The following is a 15820-nucleotide window of genomic DNA, read 5'->3' as shown; positions in this document are numbered from 1 at the left end:
ATACACACAAAAAAACCCCCTACAGGAAAAAAAAAGAATACTTGGTATTTTATAATGTAGAATACAAATATTTGTGATTTTAAAAATTGTATTTTTTTTACAGTTAGGTTTTACAAGGGTGGGTACACAATGTTTTCTTGGTTAATATTTAACATATGGCATTCCTGGAATGCACAAGAACAAGGTTTATGAGCAACACTTAAAAGAGATATAAGATGATAAAATCAAACTAAATACATAAGAAAGTATTTCAAGGTATGATGCCAGTCTAAGAACTTCAAAGAGTTAATTGTACTAGCCACATCTCTTCTGCTTTGGAGACAGAGGTGAGACCAACCCTCACTAGTTGTGTGACCCTGAGCAACTTAAATTAGTAACCTTCTTGAGCCTCAGTTTCTTCGTCTGCTAATGGGGGGACAACTGTTGCTACAACTCTCACAACTGGCTGAAGACCTGACAAAGGAATGCACGGAAGCATGTGGTGGTATTCTAGCTCGCAAACCAGCAGACTAATTCTTGCTGAATACTTACTTCCAACTGTTGGACTGAGACCAAGGCAAACCCTGCATGACCTGAGCCCCAGCAGCCAGCAGTTTTCAATAGGTCTTCTTATCACAATGGTTTCTCGAACCCGTTTGTCTACTCCGAGAGCTCTAGAGGTGACCCTTAACTCACACTCCCACAGACTTAGACACTTCTTCTTTCAGGGGTTCATTCAGTCCATGTTCTTACTTCATTGGCTCCTGAGGGCCTGAGCCCATGGGCTGCAGGGCGGTTAGCTCAGATGATTACCCAGTGCCGTACCCTGACCTGGAAGTACTCCTTTGTAACTTTCACTCATGGTGCCCAGTTCTGCTCTATGGAGGAAGGATGCATCACCAGCCCACTTCGGAAGTGACAGAGCATTCATAGATCAACAGAGGAGGTGTAGATGGAAAGGGAACACATGCTTTCCTTAAAAAAACTGTTCGAAGGGAATTAACTATTTAAAGTTATAGTGATTACCAATAGAAAGAAGAGCGATAAAAATGTCATAAAAATAAAACGAATTATTCTGTAGTTCAGTATGAAGGGACAGAGCATGCCTGTGTGAGAGAGCTTATTAAGGCCATCAAGATGAGAGAAATGGAAAATAATGGCAGTAACCCTCAACCACAAAGGGCTATTCCTATTACCCAGAGGCAATGTTTAAATTCTTGGTCCTTTTCTGCACCCTCAGGATTAAACGTGACACTATGCCTGCTTTACAGATAATCACTTAAGTTCAATCCTGAAAAAGACCACATAGTTCCAATCTGTCACTTTTACTGCAAGGAGACCAGAGCCCAGAAACCCGAGTAATTTAAGCAGTCGGTGCCAGAACTGGAACCAGGTCTCCCGACTCCCAGCCTAGCACTCTTTCTGCCACTCTCCAGGAGCTCTCTTCAGTTGATCCACCCCAAGAAGGCAGGAGATAGATGGCAAACTCACCTTCCGAACACTAGGGAGCACATACGGCTTTCCATTATCATCCCGGTAGGCACCAACTCCCAGATTCATCTTTTTGCTGTTGGTGTCTCTCTTAAAGGCTTCTGTGACTCCCAGGATGGGATCTGGGGGCCCCATTTCCACATGGGTCCACCAGGAGCTGAAATGAGAAATAACATACAGTAGCTAGATTTCCATGGTCAGAGACATCTCAAATCTGCCAGAGCACTTTGAGGAGGAGGGCAGAAGACCAAATGCAAATGCAATGAGGAGCAGAAGAGGGACACCCCAATCATTCTGGGGAGGACAGGGTGCATATGTAGGCTTTCACAGTCCAAATCTGATCTAAATTCCCAGGCAAAGACTACTTCATGTAATTTGGCTGTGAGAAACTGAGAGTAGTAAAAGATAACATAAGAGAAGCAAGCAAGGGGCACCTGGGTAGCTCAGTGGGTTAAGCCGCTGCTTTCAGCTCAGGACGTGATCCCAGGGTCCTGGGATCGAGTCCCGCATCGGGCTCTTTGCTTCGGTGGGGAGCCTGCTTCCATTCCTCTCTCTCTGCCTGCCTCTCTGCCTACTAGTGCGGTCTGTCAAATAAATTAAAAAAAAAAAAAAAAAGAGAGAGAGAGAGAAGCAAGCAAGGACCATTGCTTGCTTGGTCCTTGAATGTTATGTGACCACCCCCCACCCCCACAAAGGTGCTTGGGTTTTAGCCTGTTCTCAAACTTGTTAAAGGGTAGCATTTGCAGAGGTTGTTAAAAACACAGGTTCCCATGTTCCAGCTTGGATATAGTGAGAACATGTACAGTTATTGAAGTTTTTTTGGGGGCAGGGGGAGGTGGGTTGATCAGGTAAGTGGAGTGACATGAACAGCCTTGCCTTTTTAGAGCCCATCTGGTCACAAGGTGGGGTACTGAATGTAGAGTGTTAAGAGCAAATGCAGAAGGATCACTGGTTCATTACTTAGCAAAAGAGATAAAGGGATTGGGGCCTAAACCAGGACAAGGCAGGAGGAGTAGAGAGAAAGACAGAATTTCGAGGTATTTTGGAATTAAAAATCAGCAAGTACTTGTAACATCCTACTGATCCTCTTACTTACTGAATTAAAATGCTGGACAATGTTTATTATTCTATATTATAAGAATCATGATTTTGCCTTAAAAAATTATCCCCTGGGGGGGGCGTGAGAGGATGGGGTAACTGGATAATGGACGTTAAGGACAGCATGTGATGTAATGCGCACTGTTATGGAAGACTGATGAATCACAGGCCTGTACCTCTGAAACCAATAATACATTATATGTTAATTAATTGAATTGGAATAAAAAATGTTTAAAAAAATTATCCCTTAACAGTCTTGGGTGGGTGGGGGTCATCCACCTGGGCCAGATGAACTATATTGTTAGGGAAGTACACTTCATCTTTCTTTGGTGTCCTGAGGTAATCTCAAGAGGCAACAGAACTTTATTTTCTTGGGACCCTAGGTGGCTCAGTCAAGCATCTGCCTTCTGCTCAGGTCATGAACCCAGGATTCTGGGATTGAGTCCCACAATGGGCTCCTTGCTCAGAAGGGAGCCTGCTTCTCCCTCTGACTGCTGCTCCCCCTGCTTGTGCTCTCTCTGAAAAATAACTTTTTTCTTGGGGAAAAAAAATTACTTTTTTTTTAAAGAGTGTTGGGGGGGAGTGTAGGGGAGGGGCAGAGGGAGAAAGTCTTAAGTAAGCTTCACACCCAGCGCCGAGACCGACGTGGGGCTCAATCTCCCAACTGAGATCATGACCTAAGCCAAAATCAAGACATGGGATGCATCACCAAGTGAGCTACCCAGGTGCCCCTCAAAATTACCTTTATTATAAGGAAAATACACAGCACAACAGAGCTGGAAGGTGGTGTGGGTGTATGATCTGGAAAAACTTAATCAGCAAACAAGCTGCCCAAACATGGCTTCTTACTTTGTGTGTGGGGGGGTGATTTGGCCTTTATCTTTCCTGTTTTCCCTGATTCCAAGAAACCTGCTCTTGGCAGGGCTGGGCCCAGGGAGCCCTATTTTCTAACCTGTTCTCTTCCCTGGGAAGAGAAAGGTTGGCGAAAGTTGTAGAGCTTTCAGGCTTATACATATGGAGAAGGAAAGGATGTTCTAGCCCTTTGGGCCAGCGTGATTCCCAGTCCCATCCCTCAGTATTTGTTGATGCCAATGACACGACGCCCATGGAACTGGATAACTTAGGCAGCAGTATGCTGAGCAATGAGGCTGTGCAGATGAGGTATAGAAACTAGCCAGGAGGTAGAGGACAGTTTGAGAAATGCTGAGGAATTTGCAGGAAGAGGTAAACTGGAGCCTACGGTCCATCTGTTCCCAGTGTGTCACCCCTTGGTGAGGGGTTTTAAAGGGTGTCCCTTTCACTGTATACTGAGACGACATACACAACCAAGTTATGGATGGCGTCCATCAGGTCCAAACAGGAATGCAGAGTAGAACATGACGCAGTCCAACCAAGACAATGCAGGCCAGCCAGATGCCCTGACTTCATCACAAGCGCTGGGGTTTATTTACTTTGCTGTGCGCCACCCTGACCTTCATTCTCCTGCGTTCAGAAGCCCCTCCAGCAGAGGCAGGGCACTGGCTTCCACACGGTGGTCTCCAGGAAGAAGCCTGAGGCAAAACCTGTTTCTCTGGCTTGTTTCCTACTGCTACTAATCTGGGGCTTTGTTTCTGGTTCACCTAAGGCCGATAAGCCAGTTCTCATCAGCAGCAATGATGGTAAATCTGGTTTTATGATCTCATCATTCAGTAATCTCTGAAAACGGTAGCAGAGATCTATTCTCTGCTGGGTGAGAGATGATGCATAAACTGGTTTGTTGTTTGGTTTTGTTTATTTGAAACTTAAATCAAGAATTTTGCAGCTCTGGGGCGCCTGGCTGGCTTAGTTGGTAGAGCATGGGACTCTTGATCCTGAGGTGGTGGGTGGGTCTGAGTCTCACATTGGGTATAGAGATTAGCTAATAAAACCTTTTTTTCAAAAAAATTTTAAATGATTTTATTTATTTGAGAGAGGGAGAGCATGAGAGGAGAGAGGTCAGCGGGAGAAGGAGACTCCCTGCCAAGCAGAGAGCCCGATGTGGAACTCAATCCCAGGACTCAGGATCACGACCTGAGCCGAAGGCAGTCGCTTAACCAACTGAGCCACCCAGGCGCCCCTTCGTAATAAAATCTTAAAAAAAATTTTTTTTTGCAGCTCTTTATCCAAATTGTGAGGTTTTTATTTGCGTTCATCCTTGCTCTGTGGCCAAAGTTGTAGACCTGTAGAGCTATAAGACCTCAATGTGTCAGTAATTCAGAAAGGTTTTTTTGTTTTCTTTCTGAGTGAAGGTGAAATGTTTTCCAGCTCTGTCGGGTACTGATAAATTTAGATCATAAAAATCTTGGGTAAACTGGGTGGTTCAGTCCATTAAGGGCCTGACTTTTGAACTCAGCTCAGGTTTCGATCTCAGGGTCCTGAGTTCAAGTCCTACGTTGGGCTCCACTTTAAAAAAAAATCTCAAAGGTGCTGTTCTTTTTTAAATTTTTTTATTTTTTTATTTTTTTTAATTAATTAATTTATTTTTTTTATTTATGACAGAGAGAGATCACAAGTAGGCAGAGAGGCAGGCAGAGAGAGTGAGAGGGAAGCAGGCTCCCTGCCAAGCAGAGAGCCCGATGCGGGACTCGATCCCAGGACCCTGAGATCATGACCTGAGCCGAAGGCAGCAGCTTAAACCACTGAGCCACCCAGGCGCCCCTCAAAGGTGCTGTTCTGACTGTGTAATAAAGACTGTATTTCTAGTAGTTTAAATGTGCTAGACAAAAGTTTTTTTCTTAAATAAACTAACTCAGAAATGTTTAAAAAATTCAAGTTCACAACAGTGATATAAATCCCTTTGAGACTAGTTTAACTGATTTAATAGAACTAGTTATGTCTTTTATTTATTCATGTTAAGTATGATACAAGCATACATTTTATTCTATGTGGCTTTGCTTTTCCTAAATTTACATTGGTTTACTGGGCTATAAGCTAACATGTTTTTTTTTTTTTTTAAGATTTTATTTATTTGTCAGAGAGAAAGAGAGAGAGGGAAGTGAGCAAGCACAAGCAGGGGGAGAGGCAGGCAGATGGAGAAGCAGGTTCCCTGCCAAGCAGGGGAGCCTGTAGTCCATCCTGAGATGGAGCCTGAGATTATGACCGAAGCTGAAGGCAGACACTTACCTGACTGAGCACTGCCCCCTTTTATTTTTATTTATTTATTTTTAAGGATTTTATTTATTATTTGAGAGAGAATGAGTGAGTGAGAGCATGAGAGGAGGAGGTGGTCAGAGGGAGAAGCAGACTCCACAAGAGCCGGGAGCCCGACGCAGGACTCGATCCTGGAAGTCCTGGATCATGACCTGGGCCGAAGGCAGTTGCCCGATCAACTGAGCCACACAGGCGCCCAAGGAGCCCCCTTTTAAAAAGATTTTTATTTATTTGAGGAGAGAGGAAGGAGGGTACATAAGTGGAGACTCCCTGCTGAGCAGGGAGCCAGCCGTACTCATGATCTGAGGACCCTGAGATCATGACCTGAGCCCAAGGCAGATGCTTAACTGACTGAGCCACCCAGTGCCCCTATTTTTTCTCTTTTATTAGATTCATTCATTCATAGACTTTACCCCCAGCATGGACCCCAATGTGGGCCTTAACTCATGACCCCAAGATCAACCCCAAGAGTTAGAGGCTTAACCTTAGAATGAGTAACCCAGGCACCACAGTAGGTTAAATTTTTTAGAAGCTTTATTTTTTTTAGAAAGATTTTATTTATTTGAGAGTGAGAGAGGGAAAGGGAGAAGCATATTCCCTGCTAAGCGGAGAGTCCAATACGAGGCTCAATCCCAGTATCCTGGGATCATGACCTGAGCTGAATGAAGTCAGATGCTTTGCTGACTGAGCCACCCAGGCATCCCATCCCATAGAAGAATTTGAGATTTACAGAAAATTAAGCAGCTACTATAGAGTTCCCAACACCTGCTCCCACTCCCCTCAAGAATTTCCTCTTATTACTTACATTTTATATTAGTAGAGTACATCTGTTACAAGTAATGAACCAATATTGACACATTATTAAATCCACACTTTATTCAGATTTCTTCAGTTTTCACCCAATGTCCTATTTCTGTTCTAAAGGTCCACCCAGGATATCATATTGCATTCACTTGTCATGTCTCCTTGGGCTGTTCTTCATGGTGGCAGTTTTAGACACTTTTTGTTTTTGATCACTCTGACAGTTTTGGGGAGTACTGGCCAGGCATACTACAGGATATCCCTCTACTGGACTTTGATATTTTGCACATTAGACTGGAGTTACGGGTGGTTAGGAGAACAGTCATTTTATTTTCCAATATGTCTGCTTGAAGATAATTTCCAAGATCTTTAAGTAACTTAAAATCTTAGACTAATATAATTATGAATTAATTAATGGGTTATTTAATTATTGGAAACCTAGATAATTTCTAAGTAAGACAGGTTACAGACACACTGATACTAAGCATAATTTTTATATATTTTATTTCCTATTTTTATATGTGCTTGAGAGGTTATAGCCTTGGGTGATTTTATTAATTAAAACAACTTTGGGAGGGGAGGTTAAACAACAGAAATTTATTTTCTAACAGCTCTGGAAACTAGAAGTCCAGAGCTTTTGGTCACTTTGGTGAACAAGTTCTTTGTTGTCATTTTAAGGGGAAAAAATATATATACGCATATATGTATATGTGTGTATATATATATACACACATAGAAAGTTTAAAAAGGATATATGTGTGGCTGTAGAAGCTGAACTATGTGTGTTGACTGGTCTGCTAAAATGCTTGTGTAGGACTGACATTAGAGCCCTCCCTTCGGTTTTGTCTGTGAAATGGAAGTTACTTTGGTTAAAAGTTATTACTAACAAGTGGCTGAGAATATGGATCAACTGTGACAGAGATATGCAATGTTGTATATGTTTTTGTTTCCAAGGAAAAAAAACCGTGTTGTCCTAAAGCAGAGTCCTCAAGCATTTTGGTCTTTGGATCCTTTTTTATTCTTTAAATTTGTTGAGGGCCTGAAACAGCTTTTATTTATGTGTAGTGTAACACCAATATTTTACTGTATCAGAAAATAAAACTCAGAAACTGTTACACTATGTTGAAGTATCAGCTTGTTCTAAATAAATATGAAAGGGCATTTAAGGACAAAACTTGGAAAATGAATTTTGTCCTGATTCATTAGAACTGAGTCTGAAAAGAAGCTATGAAAGATTTTCTTTATGTATTTGAGAAAGAGAGTACAAGCAGGGAGGGAGAGGGAGAAGCAGATTCCCTGCTGAGCAGAGAGCCCAACGTGGGGCTTGTTCCCAGAAGCCTGGAATCATGACCTGAGCCAAAGGCAGACACTCAACCAACTGAGCCACCTAGTTAACATTTTTAAAAGTTGCTCAGTCTTCCCACCTGCAAAGGTGTGTCCACTCTCTGGACACGTAAGAATTGGAGGTAAAGAAATGCAGCCCTGGAGAAGTCTGGGGCCAGCTTGCTCCCCGCAGACTCAGGATGAACCATACAACAGGGAAGAAAAAAAAGTTTGCTCAGTCTTCCTTGGTTTAGTGATTAATGAGTTTACCTGGAACACAAAACGTTATTTATTTATTTATTTTTTAACCTCCTGTGTAATCTGCCTAGGTAGTGGAGATTCTTTGTTTTACTAGAATATTTCTCTATGTTTTGTGTTGACTCTCCTATGTCCCTGTTAAAGGAAAAAACAAAACACGAAACATAGTTCCTCACACATGAAATGGTTTCATAATCATGTTACATGTTTAATTTTAAAGTTCTGTCATTTTAATTAAATAGGTAAACAGAGATTAATTCTCAGGCACTCACAATCTTATCTTAATCAAGTGATCAAATATCTAACAGTTTTTTTGATTTGGCCTTCCCATACTGAATCCTAAATATAGAAAACATAAACTTTCAGGCTATCTTTCACCTAAAACTACTTTGAGATTTCTAAGAGGGCACCTAAGAAGCTCCATTCATGCTTCCAATAAACACTCTCTTGGCACCAGGCAGCATTAATATATCAAAACTGAGGTTTTACTCATGGTGAATTACTGTTCTGAAAAAAAGATTATTCTACTCCTTTTCTTCATGGCAAATAAGCAAAAAGCTTTTTACAGTTTCATATTATAGAAAACAAAGTCTTTATGATCTCCTAAATCCCAGTCACTGAGCACGTGCTATGTGCGAAGAGTCGGGAATGTAAAGGAGAGTAAAACCACCCCTCACGACTGCATTAGCCCAGGGGGTGACCCACAGGGAGTTCTAAACAATGCAGGCTGCATTGGGGGGGGGAGGAGGGAGAACGTACAGTGATAAAGTCAGGCTCAGAGCACAGAATATTATTTTTCATAACCTTGAGGACAGGTCCTAATAACCTGGGGAAGGGAGACAAAGAACAGGCTTAGGGAGGCTTCCAGGAGGAGGTGACATATGAGGTGAGTGCTAAGGATGACAGGAGCAAACAAGGCACTCCCAGCAGAGACGTAAGAATAAAGGTTAAAGGTGAAAAAGAGCTTGGTTTGGGGGGGGGGGTATGTTGAAGTGACAGGTGGAAGCTAGGGAAGCCATCTTAACCAATCAAATGTTTTAGCACAGCACAGTGAGAGTTCTCTGTGCTCACCATGCTGACAAGCTCAGTGAGAACTTCCTTCTTGAAAATGGTTTTCTTGTTGAACTTGTCAGTGGCCAGTGAGCACTCATGCACCTCACTCCTCCATGAAGCACACTGGATGGCTCAGCACAGCACTAGAGTTACATTTATGCTCTTCTGACTCCTTGAAAACTGCCCGAGTGTTAGCAGCTGTAATTGATACATATAGTTAATTCTGTTAATGAAGGATAAATTATTCCATTTTTGGATTTCCCAGGCTTTTATCAGCTTGCCTTAGAAATGTTAGTACTGGGGGCACCTGGGTGGCTCAGTGGGTTAAGCCGCTGCCTTCGGCTCAGGTCATGATCTCGGGGTCCTGGGATCGAGTCCTACATCGGGCTCTCTGCTCACCAGGGAGTCTGCTTCCCTCTCTCTCTCTCTCTCTCTCTCTCTCTCTCTCTGCCTGCCTCTCTATCTACTTGTGATCTCTCTCTGTCAAATAAATAAATAAAATCTTAAAAAAAAAAAAAAAAAAGAAATGTTAGTACTGGGCAACCTGTATGGATTCAAGTAACAGCTCAGCTGCCTTCCAGCTTGAGTGAGCACAGGCAAGCCAATTAAGTTCTAAGTCTCAACTTTCCTTATCTGTAAATTGAGGTCATAGTAGTCCCTATCCTATAGGGTTGTTAGAAGGATGAAGGGAGGTTTTTTTTGTTTTGTTTTTTAAGATTTTATTTATTCATCTGACAGAGAGATCACAAGTTGACAGAGAGATCACAAGTAGGCAGAGAGGCAGGCAGGCAGGCCTAGAGAGATGGGGGAGCAGGCTCCCCGCTGAGTGGAGAGCCCAATGCAGGGCTCGATCCCAGGACGAAGGCAGAGGCTTTAACCCACTGAGCCACCCAGGCGCCCCAGAAAGATGAAGGGAGTTATTAAATATAAAACACTAAGAGCCTGGAACAGAGTGAGTGTTTGCTGTTAGCTGGTATCATTGTTACTAAATTATTACTTCTATGCTTTCATTTCTAACTATCGTGCCCTGAGTATGGTGTCTGATGAGACAAGTATGTGGATAAAAGTCAAGAAGCATATGGTCATAATTTTTATGACCAAATACAGGTTTTCTTGCTTTTCAATTATTTCTTCTTAGTTTTTCTACAGTCCTGGGGACATTATAACCATCCTTTTCCCACACTGTCTCTATTGCCAGGACTCAAAATCCCTCTCTTCTTTTTCATTGTTGTAGGATGCTTAGCTGTTCCAGTGTCTAAGCAACAGTAAGAAACAGATACCGTGAAGCAACTTCTGACTTGGGCCTGAATAAAGCTTCCTTTATTTCCTACCCACAATTCAGATCCTGAAGACATGTAGCCACCTGCCTCTGTACATCACTGTCATTAACTGATGAGTGAAAGGAATACTTTGAATGTCAAGGACATATTATAGAAAACTTCCAGTAAGCAACTTTCATTTTTAAAAAAGAGATCTCTGTCTCTAAGGCCTTTAACCAATAATGACAGGACTGCTGCCTCAAGCTACAAGGACAGAAGGCACCATTCTTACTAAATGGTGTGAAAAGTACTTATTCATCAAGTTCTTTCTTTTTTTTTTCAAAAAAGATTTTATTTATTTGACAGAGAGAGAGAGAGATCACAAGTAGGCAGAGAAGCAGGCAGAGAGAGAGAGGTGGAAGCAGGCTCCCTGCAGAGCAAAGAGCCCGACATGGGGCTCGATCCCAAGACCCTGAGATCATGACCCAAGCCAAAGGCAGAGGCTTAACCCACTGAGCCACCCAGGCACCCCCATCAAGTTCTTTCAAAAATTTATTGAGCACAGAGATTCTCATTGAAGCTATACCCTTGAGTTTTCTGGCAGAGCTCTCATCAAGAGTGGTATCTTTTAAAATTTCTAAAAGCAATTTTACAATATTGAATCTTAATCTAAATATAGGAGCAGGGATACTCGATTCGATTAGTTCTACATCATGTTCAGAATCTCTGTGCCCTTCATCCTCCATTCCTTAAAAGGGTAAAGACTGTGCACACAATGTAAGAACCATGATGTTTTCAAGGGACAGTAATAGATGAAAACAAGAATGTTCTAGGGACAAAACTGATGGTGATAACCTGTGGCCTACAAACTGACTCCTACCAATGTACTTTGGACACAAATGCAAAGCCTCAGCCATTGAGCAATGCTGACCAGCAAACCAAAACATGTTAGGTAAAAACTATTCAAATGAAGTATTTCTAATTCAGAGGCCTTGCAATTTTTCTGGGAACCTCTCTGGTGCTTTGTAGTTTAAAATATGCTTTTCCTCACATTCCTCTTTTTTTTTTTTTTAAAGATTTTATTTGAGACACAGAGAGAGAGAACACAAGCAGGGAGGAAGGTCAGAGGGAGAGGGAGAAGCAGACTCTCTGCTGAGCAGGGAGCCTGATGCGGGGCTCGATCCCAGAACCCTGAGATCATGACCTGAGCCGAAGGCAGACGCTCAACCCACTGAGCCACCCAGGTGCCCCTCACATTCTTATTTTAAAATAAGGAGAAAAGTTAATTTGTTCATGATCAACGAGCTAAAAATGGCAAAGATGATACTATAATTCTGATTTCTAATACTGGTTATTATACTACTATTGTACACTGCCTTCCCCCCCCCAATATTTTTATTCATTTATCTGAAAGCGAGATAGTGAGTGTGAGGGTAGGGAGGTGGAGAGGGAGAGACTCTTTAGGCAGACCCTCCACTGAGTGCAGAGCCCAACTATGGGGTTCAACTCCACGACACTGAGATCATGACCCAAGCCAAAAAAACCGAGTCAAACGTTCAACCAACAGAATAACCCAGAAGTACCCTCCTTTTTAAGATTTTTACTTATTTGAGAGAGCAAGAGCACACTGCCTTTGTAAAAGGTCTCATGATACTCCTTTAGTTATTTCACTAAATATTAAATGACCCGAGTAATTAAGAACAGATCATTTTATAAATCAAAATACAAGAGCATATTTTTCCTTTCTTCACTGACCTGGGATTAAGGCTGATCTCATGTCACTACGTTTACACAGCAGTCAGGAAGATAAGGTTAAATGTTGAGTGCTTTCTGTTTAAAAAAATGCAGCTAAATGAAACATTTGAACTTAAGTTCCATCTAAATGACCCAACACCAATTAACTATTTCATAGGATAAATCCTCAGTTCTTTAGAATAGTGACTGCCAAGGTTGAATTGTAAAATGAGCTCTTTATTTATTTTTATAGATTTTATTTATTTATTTGGCAGACAGAGTTCACAAGTAGGCAGAGAGGCAGGCAGAGAGAAGAAGGGAAGCAGGCTCCCCGATGAGCAGAGAGCCAGATGTGGGGCTCGATCCCAATCATGACCTGAGCCGAAGGCAGAGGCTTTAATCCACTGAGCCACCCAGGTGCCCCAAAATGAGGTGTTTAAAAAAAGAAAAGAAACTTCAATTAGGTGAGTTTATTTTAAATGTTTTCGCTTTGGATTTTGGTAAAGATCACTTTCACAGTGGCAGCAAAGCAGGTTCTCACTTCCTTGTTGTCTGAACAGTTAACAGTCCGCCATATACGGAATCTGGCTCTATCAATCATGTATCATTGTTTAAACCTGAACCATACCTTCTCAGCTTCAGATGCTATATATTTTAAGACTTTACATCCGTGAACAAAGTTGGTAAGGTTTCTGCTCTCACGGAACTTACCTTCTCATTGTGAAAAGACAGAAAAGAAAAGTGAGTCAGCCACTCAAAGAATGACTAAAAGATCACACCCATAGGGATTTTCACCAAGCACTTTAAGCTTTAAGCCACCCAACCAAATCTATGCAACAGTAATTACTTTAAGATCACTACAATGTTGAAAGACTTTCTCTTGCCCATCATTTCAGACACCCCTTTGTCTTCTCCATATTAGTTGCATAAATGATAAACCCTCTCTAAATCTGGTCCACTAGATAGGCTGGCTTAAAGAGCATACCTTGACAAGGCGCCAAGGGGAGCTAAATCAGGGAGAGAGAAAATGTGAGAGCCCAAGCAAAAGCAAAACTGTACTGCCAACAGTGTGAGGCTGCATAATGGACAAACTGTTCCCCTGGCTTGAAGACGACATGCAAACAATCAAGGCACCCATAACGGCCAAGGCTTTGCTCCTTGTAGCCAGTATCTAGCTGCAGGTGGGTTGGAGACTAGGTTCCTCATTACGTGGTACTTTAGGATACTGTTCCAAATTGCAGCCTTCTTCTTTTTTTATTTTATTTATCTGACACAGAGAGAGAGATCACAAGTAGGCAGAGAGAGAGAGGAGGAAGCAGGCTCCCCGCTGAGCAGAGCCTGATGTGGGGCTTGATCGCAGGACCCTGATATCATGACCTGAGCCGAAACCAGAGGCTTAACCCCCTAAGCCACCCAGGCACCCCCAAATTACCTTCCTGAGTGAATTAATTGCCTGGCTCAGGTCTCCACTGGGAAGGAATTGCTAATTTGTCCTAAACTACGTACTTCTTTGTTGCACCACTTAGCACACAGTGTGAAAGTACGTATTTGAAATTGTTATGAGCAACAGACACCTGTCTCTCGCTCAAACTTAGCATCTGATCCAGCACCTGGCTCTAAGAAACAGGTGACGAACTATTTACTTACTAAATGAGTGCAGAGTGAGGTGGAGAGGAAGAAGGGCGACCTCCCTACAGCCAAACAAAAGGGAGATGAACTACACCTTGACTCTTTTCCATGCGAAGGCCACAGGACCCAGGGGTCACCGGCACCTGAGGCAATAACACGGGGTTGGAGTGGGGGTAGGGAGAAAGGATGCCACGCACCAAGGTCAGTGGATGCAGGAACGAAAGCTGGGCCTGAAAGCCGGAGCCCCGGGAGCCTTCCTGCCATGTACTTCCTATCCCCGGGCCCACGACCGGCAGCACGCCCCAGGCCTGCCTACCCTGCTCAGGCCCGAACTAAGCAGGACAGGTGAGTCCCGCCATGCCCCAGGGTAGCCCATCAAGGACACCCGCGCCCCTCCGCGCCGCAGCCAATCAGCGCGAGGCAGTCTCGGGGGCGCAGCCAATCGGCGCCAGGCCGGCCGGCACAGCAGCCCCGTGTGTTCTCCCCTCGCCACCCCTCCCCCACCCCACGGCGCGGACCCGCGACCCCCCCCACCCGTGAATGGGAGTCCGGGTGCCGTAGAGGGCCACACTTTCTAACCCCCGGTGAACGCGTTGGCACGCTCTCCTACGGTCCTGGGGGCGAGGGAGGAGAGGGCTGCAGGACCCTGACGGTCACTTCGAGGCCCCGACGCTCAATTATCAGCCCCCGGAGAAGCCGAGGGGGCGTCAGAGAAAGCGTGTGTGGTACTCGCGCTTGTGCTTGGGGGGCGGGGGTAGACGTCCCGGGGCGTCCGCAGCCCGTCTGGGCAGGCCTGTTGTCCCCGGTTCCTTCTCCGTCTCCCCTGCTTACCTGGTTCTGGCAGAAGCCGCAGCAGCGAGGCCCGGGTGGAAAGCGGCGGCGACCCCGGACAGGACGCGGCCAGAGTGCAGAAGGGCCATGGTGGGCGACAAGAAGGCAGTGGGTAGCTGCAGGACGGAGTGCAGAGCCAGCGGACGCAGACACGGAGGCGCGGGCTCCTGCAGAAGGTAAGGACAGCGAGTTCCCCGGGGCGGCTAGAGCGGCCGTCCGTCGTCCCGAGCGTCGTCACAGCGCACCCTGGCGCCGGGAGCGCAGACAGCGAGGCCTCCTGCACCGTGCGGTGTGTGAGCTCGCCGCGGAGTCTGCACTCCCGCGGCACGTGGTCCCGGAGTATGGTGACCGTGCGGTTTGTCGCGATTCGCAGCGCCTGAAAAGCTTTCGTTTGATCACGACGGACCAGACAGTACAGCCGCTATCACGCCAGTTTGAAAGCTGGGAAAATGTAGGCTGATGTAGGCGAAGTAATTTGCCTCCTGCCGTACAGCCGGTAGGCAAGGTTGCCAGTCCTCAATCTTTAGGGGGATATTCGCAAAGTGCAAATCGCCTCACCTTCTTCCTGAGTTTCTTTATCCATGTTTGTAGAGGATAACGGGGCCGTCTCGTGGGGGTATTTGTGAGGATTAAGTGAGATTAGCCGATTATGTCTAAAAACGGCCTGGTTTAGTAGCACAAGATAACCCGTGGTTATTAATGACAAACTTGTGTTTGTCAAATCCTTGCAGTGTGTGTGGAAGGGAGTTAATCATTTCTGAAGGAAAAAGTGAGTACATTGGCGATATCAGAAGTTGAATGATTCAATCAAGCCTGCTCCAAAGAACGGCTGTTTCTCTGACACTTCTAAAAACCCCAGTAGAACTGTGTCCCTTTCCGATTTAATTTATCTCCTTGCCTGAATGAATAATCCAAACACCTATCCAAGGTCGTATTCTAGGTCTTTCCCAGTCTGGCCCACGCTGACTGTCCCAGACTCATCTACTCTCTCTGGCCTTAACCTATGCTCCCAGAGGCCAGGACTTTTGATTCTAGCACTAGATTAGCTTCTTACAGGTGCTGTAATGAAGTACCACAAACTGGATGATTTGAAACAACAGAAACTTATTCTTTTACAGTTCTGGAGGCTAGAAGCCCCAAATCGAGGTGTTAGCAGGGGTCATTCCTTCTGGAGTCTCTGGGATGGGAATCTGTTC

At 44.3% G+C, this 15820-nt stretch overlaps 1 protein-coding gene, 1 non-coding gene and 1 pseudogene across 2 annotated transcripts in view; 1 reads left to right on the top strand and 2 right to left on the bottom strand.

Moving 5' to 3' along the window:
* The window catches only part of GOT2 (glutamic-oxaloacetic transaminase 2), a 28537-nt gene extending 13715 nt beyond the window's left edge, over nucleotides 1-14822 (bottom strand). The window contains exons 1-2 of the mRNA XM_045988983.1: nucleotides 14625-14822; nucleotides 1471-1627 (exon numbers count right to left, since the gene is read on the bottom strand). Of these exons, the coding sequence (XP_045844939.1) occupies nucleotides 1471-1627; nucleotides 14625-14713 (246 nt within the window). The 5' untranslated portion in view covers nucleotides 14714-14822. The remainder of the gene's footprint in view (nucleotides 1-1470; nucleotides 1628-14624) is intronic.
* Nucleotides 3309-4184, bottom strand: LOC123931605 (annotated as a pseudogene).
* LOC123931949 lies at nucleotides 7957-8075 on the top strand. Its single transcript, XR_006816367.1, has one exon. It is a non-coding gene; the product is annotated as a small nucleolar RNA SNORA38 (small nucleolar RNA).
* Nucleotides 14823-15820: the final 998 nt, after the last annotated feature.

This window comes from Meles meles, chromosome 19 (assembly GCF_922984935.1).
Source record: "Meles meles chromosome 19, mMelMel3.1 paternal haplotype, whole genome shotgun sequence".
NCBI lineage: Eukaryota > Metazoa > Chordata > Mammalia > Carnivora > Mustelidae > Meles > Meles meles.
The sequence above is the reverse complement of the archived record's forward strand: the minus strand, read 5'-3'. Positions and strand labels throughout refer to the sequence as shown.